The sequence below is a fragment of the Mangifera indica genome, chromosome 7 (genome assembly GCF_011075055.1).
Source record: "Mangifera indica cultivar Alphonso chromosome 7, CATAS_Mindica_2.1, whole genome shotgun sequence".
In the NCBI taxonomy this organism is placed as follows: Eukaryota; Viridiplantae; Streptophyta; class Magnoliopsida; order Sapindales; family Anacardiaceae; genus Mangifera; species Mangifera indica.
Genome location: NC_058143.1, coordinates 19,396,617 through 19,408,305, shown reverse-complemented (window position 1 = coordinate 19,408,305; position 11,689 = coordinate 19,396,617). Strand labels below are relative to the sequence as shown.

At 33.4% G+C, this 11,689-nt stretch overlaps 1 protein-coding gene across 1 annotated transcript; it reads left to right on the top strand.

Moving 5' to 3' along the window:
• The first annotated feature begins 1,783 nt into the window (after positions 1–1,783).
• LOC123221736 (protein DETOXIFICATION 55-like) lies at positions 1,784–3,447 on the top strand. Its single transcript, XM_044644637.1, has 2 exons — positions 1,784–1,856; positions 1,956–3,447. Exons 1-2 carry the CDS (start codon positions 1,806–1,808, stop codon positions 3,423–3,425), a joined length of 1,521 nt encoding a protein of 506 aa, XP_044500572.1. The 5' UTR covers positions 1,784–1,805; the 3' UTR covers positions 3,426–3,447.
• The last annotated feature ends 8,242 nt before the right edge of the window (positions 3,448–11,689 follow it).

Here is an 11,689-nt window from a genome sequence, read left to right as displayed (position 1 = left end):
TGACCCATTAACTCAATGAGTCGAGTTAGAGCCGACCCGGCCCATTGACATCTCTACCCTGAGGGATGGTCATTTTCAGGGCACATTATAAACTTCATAAATGGTTTAAATTTTGTTTGAGTAACGTTACGTATATTTAATTTTAAAATAATTATTTTTAATTTAAAAATATTTAATCATATAATTATAAATTATTTAAATAATTAGTTAAATACTCAAAACTGAGCTCCGAGTGATTGGATGAAAGGGTAATAGATTAGAAACGTAATAATTCAAAAGTAGGATAAAAAAAGAAGTTTAGAAAAGAAATAAGAAAACTAAAAATGGAAAGCAAGTTGGCTGTAGTAGCTTTAATAGACAAGGTGCGTGCTACAATCGAAGACACAGAAGAATTTAGGTCCTATTGTTTTGGAACCATCGATACATACGTGCGAAAGCATGTGAAATTTTTTACATTTTAATAAAGAATCAAAAGGCCTTTAATTTGCTTCTAATACAAACTAAAGTTTAACTCTGCTTATGACGTGGACACTGATCGATAGAGCTACAAATGCAATCAGTCTCTTCGATTGTTCATTTCATTGGCCCTATATAGTCATTAATAATGTCATTGAAAACATGACCTCATTCCAACAGTAAACGGAATGATATTTTCAAAATCTCTTGAGAATGTTCGCACATTATTTATAATTATAAATAAATCCAAATCGAATTAAAATAAATTGAATTTAAACAAAATATCCAGTTAAAGTTCGAGGTTGGTTGCTATAAGTGAATGGTAACATTGGAATAGGTGAATAGTGATGCTTAAGAATATTGGATTAAATAATTTGTTCAATTAAATTTAAATTTGTTTAGATTAAATTAGAATCAAGTTTGAATTGAGAGGGTCAATTTATTTTTTAGCTCAATCAAATTAATAAGTTAGATGGATAATTTAATTTAGTTTAAGTTTGATTTATGATTCGAGTCAAATCATATCAAACAATTATTAAAATAACGTTATTTTATTAATGAACGACAAACTCAAGTTATGAATTAGAGTTGAACATTAAACATAATTCGAACCTAGGGAACAAACTAAACTCAAGCTATTTATAACCTTGGCTCAACGAACTTGAGTTATCTTACTTTTCAATCAAGCTAAACTTAAGTCATAAAATATTTAAAATTAATTCGGTTTTTATCCACCCCTTAGAAGAAGTAGAAGAATCACAAGATAAATAGAAAAATCATCTATACGATGAACTCTAACATAGATATCTATCAATCGTGAACCAAATTTGAGTTCGAAAATATGAAATTATTTTAATTTGAGTTTGGATCAACAAACTGAGTCAAAAATTACTGACTCGTAATCCAACCCTATCTATCATCCTTGCTGATTAATCGCTTGCGTACTCTGTCAGTAGATATTAATGGCATAACATTAATATACCAAAGAAAAGCTTTTGCCCACATATTAATACTTGGATAAAAAAATGGTAATAGAATCGAGTTAAATGATGAACATATTGAAATAAAAAGATGGAGACTCACGCGGAGAGACAAATCGGGGCAATATACGGCCCGATATGTGGAGAAGAGGAAAGTGGGTATGTTTGAGCAAACCTGGGAAAGATGACAAATATGATTGGAACAGTAGGGTTCGGCAAACTTCTGTTTAAGAATTATCACACGGTTAAAATAAGGTTCTAGTGCGGCTTTTCCATCCATAACTTTGTTATCTATTTGTCTACAATACCGTACATAATATATATCTGCACTCAATTTACTTCAAGAGTACACACTTGTAGCAACAAGAAATGAAGATGTTTGCAGCAGAGAAATCGCAGAAGTATCCGGCAATGCCGGAGGTATATAAATACAGTTCATCTTAAAAACCCATATAGAGCATGTATGCATGATCTTTCTTTGTTTATTTTAGTGATTGTTTAATTATTTGTTTATTGTAGGTGGTGGAGGAGCTGAAGACAATATCAGGCATTGGTTTGCCATTAGCGGCTATGAGCTTGGTGGGATATCTCAAAAATATGTTTTTGGTTGTGTGCGTGGGAAGACTCGGAAGCCTTGAACTTGCAGGCGGGGCTTTAGCCATCGGCTTTACAAACATCACCGGCTATTCGGTTTTATCAGGCTTGGCCATGGGGATGGAGCCCCTTTGTGGTCAAGGTTTTGGGTCAAAAAATCTGACTTTAGTATCTCTCACTCTAAAGAGAACAGTTTTTCTGCTACTTCTTGCTTCAGTAGCTATTGGGTTTTTATGGCTCAACCTTGAGCCTCTCATGCTTCTCCTCCATCAGGACCCCGATATAACAACAGTTGCTAGCATTTATTGTCGCTATGCCATCCCAGACCTTATCGCCAACAGCCTTCTTCATCCTTTACGTATTTATTTGCGTAGTAAAGGGACAACATGGCCATTAATGTGGTGCACCTTACTCTCAGTTGTTTTTCACCTCCCTGTCACTGTTTTTTTGGCCTTCAATCTTGGTCTTGGTGTGCCTGGAATCGCAATTTCCAACTTCACCACCAATTTCATCACCCTTTTCTTCCTTGTTTGTTACATGTACTACACTCGCACCCTCGTGGAAATGCCCTTATGCACACCATTAACAACTGATCAATCGTTGCCACTTTCTGCAACAAGTTTTTCTTCATTAGGGGATGAATGGAGAGTTCTTCTTCAGCTCGCCATACCGAGCTGTGTAGCTGTTTGTTTAGAGTGGTGGTGGTATGAATTCATGACGATTTTAGCCGGGTATTTAATCAATCCTCGTGTTGCTCTTGCAACATCAGCTCTAGTGATACAAACAACCTCTCTAATGTACACATTGCCAGTGGCTCTTAGTGCTTCTGTGTCAAGCCGAGTGGGGAACGAACTTGGAGCAGGAAGGCCAAAAAAAGCCAATTTGGCCGCCGTGGTAGCCATAGGATTAGCCTTATTTGTGTCAATATTCGGTTTGTTAGGGACAACTCTAGGGAGAGAAGCATGGGGAAAAGTTTTCACTAAAGATAGCGAAGTTCTTGAGCTAACTAAGACTGTACTGCCCATTATTGGATTGTGTGAGCTAGCGAATTGCCCACAAACCACAAGCTGTGGGATTCTTAGAGGCAGTGCCAGGGCTGGAATTGGAGCAACGATAAACTTTTACTCGTTTTACTTGGTGGGTGCACCATTGGCGATAGTATTGGCGTTTGTTTGGAAATTAGGCTTTGTGGGTCTGTGTTATGGCCTTCTCGGGGCTCAAATTGCATGCCTAATTTCAGTCTTAACTGTGGTGTTCAACACAGATTGGGAAAAAGAGTCGATTAAGGCCGCAGACTTGGTAGGCAAAAGTAACTTTTCAGCACATGCAGACCCAACAGTCAAATGTGAAGAAGGTTTTGTTGGTTTTTCAGATGATATGTCATCATATGATTAAATGATTTTAAATTATCCAATCACTAATAAAGAAACATCTCAATAACTAATTAGATACGTAAAACTAGATACATATAACATTGTAATTTGTATTTTCAAGAAGCCTTTGCCATCACCTTAAGTTGGATTGAGAAAAAAGAAAAATGTTTTCCTTTTTTTTTCAATGTTAAAGTAAGTGTTGTTGCAATATAATTTATAATTGTAGTGACTTGGGTTCATGTGTAAAATTGAACACTCTTTCCTTGTATAGCTTAATCGATGTAAGCAGCCTTAAGGTATACGAATTGATGATATCGTAACCTAGCATAAACATTTTTCACATGTTTTGATAAAGGTGCATTGTGAGTGCATATGCATGTGTTCACAACTTCATACATACATGTGCTCTGCACATGCTTTCATTGAACTTATACATGTAAGGGTATATTCTATTCAAATTGACTTGAGTTTGGGTCAATGCAAGCTTTTATTGAAGTCTAATTGTGTCTAATTTGAATTCGTTTGAAATGGTGTACAATATCATCATAGAGACACTATTAGAGTAAACAATGTTGTTGAAAGATGAAACAATTTTGTTAAAATGATGATCCCAAAGGTTAGCAAAAGTAATAAAGTATTAAAACTTTCAGGGGGTGTTTGGTTTGGGTAATATTTTATTACTAAAATAGAAAGATTACCTTAAAGATAGATTACTTACAAGATTACTGGGTATAAATGATTACTATGTTTGATAAAATTTGATAGGTATAAATAATTATTGTGTTTGGTTAAAGGTAATAACAGATTACTAGTAACTTATTTTACTTAAATACCCTTGAATATAATTATTTTTAAATATTTTTCATATTATTTGTCATATTAATTAAAAATAAATTTATTTTTGTTTCAAAAAATTAATAAATACTAATATAATTATAATAAAATCAAGATTACCTTGGTAATCTTTAAATACCTAAGGTGAAGGTGGTAATCAGATTACCACTTATATTACATGTCACGTCAACATAGGTAATAGAAGATTACTGTAATATTTTATTACTGATAAACCAAACAAGGAAATAAAAGATATATTACCAAGGTAATATTTAAAACTCATAACCAAACGACCCCTCAAGATGAAGGTTTGGATTTGAGTCTTTATTATGCTTGGGAAACCTTAATTTATTTGATGTAATGGTTGTGAATTCGATCATTATGTCCTAAATTTATCTATCTAACAAATACAGGTGAAATCTTCGATTACCAAAAAAAATCGTTGAAATGATGAATAGTTTCAAATAAACAAACAAGTTAATCGCAAAACGAATTATTGAATTAGAGTTCTAACTCAAAATCGAATCATTTGAGCCGAACCAGCTTGAATAGGAACCACCCCTTTACACATGATATCTCTTAGCCGAAGTTTCCTTCATTCAAACAAAACCATGTTCAAATAAACCTCACGTTCATAGGATCTTGGAAATACTTTTCCAACTCAAACACGAATGTCAGCTATGGCGCGTAATCTAATTTCTACCGTCATTTTATTAAATATCCGAATGAAAACATCAACTCTACGAACCCACCAAACTCAACCGATTTTTGTTGTAGAAAGTGAATTCAATTTCAATAAAAATGAAAAAACACACCAGTTGGTCTTCGTCCCCAAGTCTCAAGCTCTACGTACGACTGATGTTCCAATTAAAACAAAATGTTTAATCTTTGATATCACTTCACGAGACGTTAAATCAAATCTCAATGGTAACTTTCTTTCTTCGTCTTCTTTTTTCTTGGCTAGCTAATAGTTAATAAAAATGTCCACGTAAAATCAAACATTTTTCATTCAGGTACAAAAGATGACAAGATTACGTAGTAGATCCATATGAACAGGATTCCAGATAGGCAGTTACTGTTAAAACAACCAGAAGCATGCTCACATACAGAAGTTGCCAATCTAAACTCGCTCGAGCGCAGCCAAGTATTCAAATTATCATTTGTCAAATCGCAGTGATAACGTGATGCTGTTTCCCTACGGGTAACAAATGGACCACCAGATTCTGTATCCAAATTTTATTATTGCATGTTCATGACATAGTGTGCATGACTCTTGAAAATGACCTTTAAACTTTAACATGAACTCATGCAGCTACCGAACAAAAGGCTTCAATTTAAATGCCTCAAATTTCTGAAATTATAACTCTTTACAATCCAAGTTTTTTCCCATTATGATTTACACAAATTTGCTTAAATTGTGGATTAATTCGAAATCAGAAGCTTATTCCCTTGCCACTCTATATGGGAATTAGGTCAAAGACCACAATCTCAATCTCTTAACAGCTTTGACACAATCTCTCTTAGTTATTGTGTCGACCTACTTCAATAGTTTGTTCTCTGTTATGGAACTGGTAAGGACTAGGGTTTTTGAATGGTTTGTTCTATGTTTGTGAAGAAAAATACAGTATAATGCAGTTATCTCCCTCAACAATGGAAGTCATATCCATCAATCTTATACTCTGAACAAGGAATTGGAAAGAATAATTGTCCCTATAGATTGACAAACGTTCGTTTTTTCAACTTTTCCTGTTAATTAGCTTAGTTTCAATCAGAGCCAATCTTTTCAGTTCTTTCAGGAAACAGTACAATGGCTGAAAACTTCCAAGAAGCGCATTGTTCATATCTACAGAAGATCAATTATTGCACCATAGAAACAAACACATACGTAAGCCCACTTGGAATCTCTCACTGCTTAATCAATTTCCTCCTCACAAAAGAATGGGGGTCGATAGGTTCTGTGAGATGGATCATAGATGCCTTATCTTCAACTGACTGACTGCCAACCTTTAAAATCGTCTGATATTTAGATAAAGCTTCATTATTCATTTTCAAAGCAGCATCAGACTTTTCTGGGATGATGATCTTCACAGCTAATTGGTTAATCAGAAAGTCCATATTTAATTTCAGTGGACGATGTACCTTCTGTTCATTGAGCAATCTGAAAAGACGTAAAAAGTTTATAGGACCATGCTGATGGTCGGCTATACAGAAACAAAGAGGCGAGATAAGTTTGTGGTTCAGCCATTGCACATTTAGTACAACCAGCCAGTAAATTTATGCTTACTTCATAAATCACACAGACTTAAAAAGTTTACGCAATCAAGTTGTTGCTCAACCTCCTGTCAAATAAGTCTGAGTTCAAGTTAAAAATGAGATGTATTTCATAAAACCATTAAATTTAAGTTTATTTAAACATTCGAATTTGAAACAAATCTAAATTGTTTTTTAACTATAATTCATCGATTTTAGATTTATTTTTCTGGATTTGAGTTAACTGAGTTAAATTTTGTTTGAGTTTGGTTTTGATTGAACCCAACACTAGAACTGACAAAAGATCATTGATAGAAGATGGTTTAGATTTTTCCTTTTATTTATAATTTTATTACTAGATATATATTGTTACAATTTTTACCCACATCTCAATTCTCCATCTTAATTCATCTTTCAGATAGTGGATGATTGTTTGTGTTTTAAAATTATTAAATATAGCGGACATATTGTAATTGAGAGTTTGTGATTAGTTGATTTTGATGATGGATTGATATTATAATATATGATTAAGTAATTTTTTTTATAAAATCGGAAATCTGTTTATATTTATTTGACAGATAAACCTAATGTATAATGACTAGATTTATAATTATTGTATCAAGTAAGTCAAGATTTTATAAACATGATATAGGTTTGAACTCAGGATTTCACTTTTAAAATGTGATTAATTAATTTAAAGTGTGAAAATAAATAAACAATTATAATATCTAATCACATGTTGTCATCTCATATGATAATAAGGCTGCAACATCCACCCTGAAGATGGTGGGGCTGCAAATCAAATGGCTAAAGCAACTCTAAATGTATCGTGTGGGACGACTCTCTTCCTTAACTATCCAGTAGGTTTTGCGGGAGCTATTCTGGATACTTGTGGAGGATCTCACTTGTAATCTATTTCTTCTTTGTCTTTGAGTCTGTCTTTGGGTTTCTATCTCCTATAACCACTTCTATTCTCTCTGGGCTCCTCCTCCAGCCCATTTATACCAAGCCCAATCTTTATCTTTGATTCGGCTCTTGCAAGTGGAATGGCTTGTTTATTGGGCTTTTGTAGGCCTAATAGATTCGTGATTGCTTGTGAGAGAGAAAGAAGATGATATGAATTTGCATTATATCAAGCACAACAACTTGACCTATAAGTCCAACCAGACCCATGTTGTATGAAAATTCTTTAACATAAATAGAGATAAAAACAAAAACAATTTGAAAAGCTGAGACAAGGCGAAGAAGAAGGGTATAAATAATATATTTCATAAAATAAGTATATGACAGGGATAGGTGGGATGGGAATATGTTTATACATTTTTAATTATTTATCATAATATTATTATAATAATAATATTTAACAATAATATTTAAACTAAAACGATAAAAAAAGAGTGAGAGATCGAAAGAAGATGAAAAAATAATTATTATTGTGATAAAGGGGACAACGATTATTTATAATCGATATAACAAGAACGATATTTTGCTTTAGAAAGATATTTTGGCTTGTCGCAATATTTTGCTCAATTAATTCGAGCTAGGTTTCAACCTCTAAAAGCTCGTGACAAATCCGGATATATGACACTAGTGTTGCTCTAGAAAGATATTTTGGCTGCCCAACGAGAGTGTACAATAATAATGAAAGGAAGCTATAACATCAAATAATCATTGTTTTTGTTTTCTTTATTGAATGTTAAATTTTCAGTCCTTTCCAGGTCATATTTTTGGTTCAATATTTTTAGGATTGTTTACAGGGATAATGGATTTATTTATATATATATATATATATACATAAATAAATTTCAATATAAAATTTAAAATAAATATATTTATGTATTCCCAATTTTGAGAACTTAAATTAGTATCATTATATAATTGAATAATTTTAAATTATAGATAAAATAATATTTAATTATATAATAATATTATTTAATTAAATACTAAAAAAATTTGAACAAGATATTTTGAAATACATCCATAATCATATTTATGTTGAAAAAAAGTTGTGAGGGATACAAAGCGTTGCCATGATCTTTCACTTTCTTTTTCTATTTATATTGAAATAGACAAAAGAAAAGAATCGACCAACAATATTGAAATCTAATATAATTTCGAGAATAAAATATTAACATCACAAATTTAAACAAAGTTTGAGTGCTCCAAAACTCACCCCTGTCACCTAGAAAATCTTCGCATAGAATATATTCCACAAACCTAACCTAACACCAAAAAAATAATATATACACATATATTCCGATACTAACCACACTAGTTTACTTTTGAAATGATCCTCGCATAATGTACTAGTTTACTTTTGAAAAATATTGAAAAAGAAGAAAGGTCACTTGAAACGAAAAAAAAAATCATCCAAAGAAAAAGAAAATTTGTTTAAAAAAAATAAAAATCATTAGAAAAAATAAATCTATTGGTGACTTATATGAAAACCTATTAAATTCGAATCAACTTTACTTAAACTTGAATTATGGGTATTTTAATTTGAATTCAACTTGTTTAAACTAAAAACTAAACTGAGATCAAACCAATTCGATTTGGATATAACCCGGGTTATAATATAAAAGTCTCTTTTTAGTCTTAGGGTTTCTTTTCCTTTGTACAGATAATATAATGGAGCTGAAACTATAGCATAATTCTTTTATATATATATATATATATCTACATGACTTTAAAGTTTGTTCCCAGATCCCCATCTTATGTTCCTTTTTAGTTCTAACGCAAGAATTTTACCAAAATTCTTTGCATGTCTCCATCATTTTTCAAGGACTTTGCGACCATAAAATAAAAAAAAAAAAAAAAAGAAGAAGAAGAAGAAGAAGATTTTGAACATCATCTTTAAGAAGAATAATAAAAGGAAGTTGCAGCATTGATGGTGGATTAAAACTCGTTGCCAAACAAGTCTTAACATTGTGACTGGTCATATCTATCTCAAATGGGCCCAAACATAGGCCCATTCAACCGCACACTCTTCTTCGATGGCATAATCAATTGGGGCCCATGAAGGTTGTATGAGTGTTTTTACCCTTATACCCTTGTCATTATCTAATTTTTCTTAACACATCCGTTCGTTGTAAAATAATATTTTATATATTAATAATGTAAATAAACTCGAGTATAAATATTAATATATTATTACGTAATTAAATAATAAAAATATTAGTTTTACGAATTGAAATGGCTCCAATTATGCTTGCCTGCATGCATGCGTGAGTAGCTCGACGTATACATAAAGAGGACGGATTTTCTTCAAAGGAGGGCCAGTAACTCAGAATATAATAATTAGGCCAAAGAGCCATTTCCCACCTGAGATTTAGTGAAAGGACAATTTTTTACCTATTAACTATCAAAAACCTAAATCCCCACTTATTTGTTAAAATTTAGTATTATAAATAAGAGTAAAATTGTTATTTAGTTAAAAAAATAAAAATAATTTATTTCCCCTAGGTTTATAAATTTAAAATTTTCTCTCTTAAAGGTTTGAAAAATCACATTTTCCTCCTAGTATTTTGAAATTGTCACCTCATACGATAGAGTTTGTCATCTTTGACAACATCGCTTCCACTTTGACAGATCTTGACATCGTTTAGAAAAATCTCTAACGAGTAGAAACATGACAAAAGTGGCTAAGATCTGTCGTGGGATAGATCTGCAGGAAGCACAATAGATCTTCGATGATATCGCTTCCAATTGTCGCCTTCATGGCCTCTTCGTGACTGTGTCTTCGTCATAGAGGCTAAAGGGAGCGTCGATAGATGAAAGGTCAGTCGAAAAATATCGTTAGAGAAAGAATAAAACCCTAAGAGGGAAATGGCGATTCTTCAAACCTTGGGTGGGGAAATGTTAGATTTATACACTTGGGGGGGGGGGGGGGTAAGTGATAGTTTTAATATTTTTAGTTAAATAACAATTGTATCCCTAACTTTAACAATAAATTTTAATGGGTGGATAGGTATTTGAGTTTTTAAAAGGCCAAACGACTATTTTCCACCCAAGATTTGATGTTTTCTCAAAAGTCCCCCCTTTAACTATGGAAACACCAAAGACCCACCCATGGTCGGTTAGATTTAACCAAACCCTAACAGTGGTAGGGGTAAAATCGTCATTTTTGCTATAATATTAAAAATAAACTAAAATAGAATCTATTTTGCCCCCCTAAACTTTAAAAACTAAAATTTTCCCCCAGCCTAAGTTTTGAAAAATAGCAATTTTACCCTAGGGTTTGGTTTTAAAATCTCCGACGACCGTTCCGGCTCCATTGCCGACGGCCTCTCCCTCCCGAAGCAGCCTCTCCTTCCGACGAATGTTTTCCTCCCATTTGGAGGCTCGATCGGCATCGACTTCGCCTTGGGAGACGAAAAACTTCGTCGGGGAAGACGAAGTTCTTCGTCTCCCCAGACGAAGTTCTTCGTCTCCCTAGACGAAGCCGACGCCGTCGTCTTCGTCTGGGAAGAAGGGAAGACGACCGTCTTCCCAGACGAAGACGACGGCGTCTGCTTCATCTGGGGAGACGAAGAACTTCGTCTTCCCCGACGAAGTTTTTCGTCTCCCAAGGCAAAGCCGACGCCAATCGAGCCTCCAAATGGGAGGAAAACATTCGTCGGAAGGAGAGACTGCTTCGGGAGGGAGAGGTCGTCGGCAATGGAGTCGAAACGGTCGTCGGAGATTTCAAAACCAAACCCTAGGGTGAAACTGTCATTTTTCAAAACTTAGACTGGGGGAAATTTTAGTTTTTAAAGTTTAGGGGGGTAAAAAGAGATAAAATTTTCAGGCGTTAGGGTTTGGTTAAATCTAACCGGTCATGGGTGGGTATTTGGTGTTTTCATAGTTAAAGGGGGGACTTTTGAGAAAATATCAAACCTTGGGTGGAAAATAGTCATTTGGCCTTTTTAAAATTTAGTAGGTGGAAATTTTAAACCTTGGGTGAGAAATAGTCTTTGGCCTAATAACTATAAAGAAAATTCAAATTACTTACAGCAGTGATGTGACAGGCCAAGATAAATAATTAACATTAATCCCACTTTAATTAATATCACTTAGTGACTAATAATTTGTGTTTATCTTCGTTTAAAGTGGCTAGCTAGGCCGACTCATAAATAATTATGAAAGTAAACATATTATTATTATTAATGTTTTTGAGGACAGCTAGCTTCTTTCGTAACCATGCGCCAACAAGATTCTGCCATT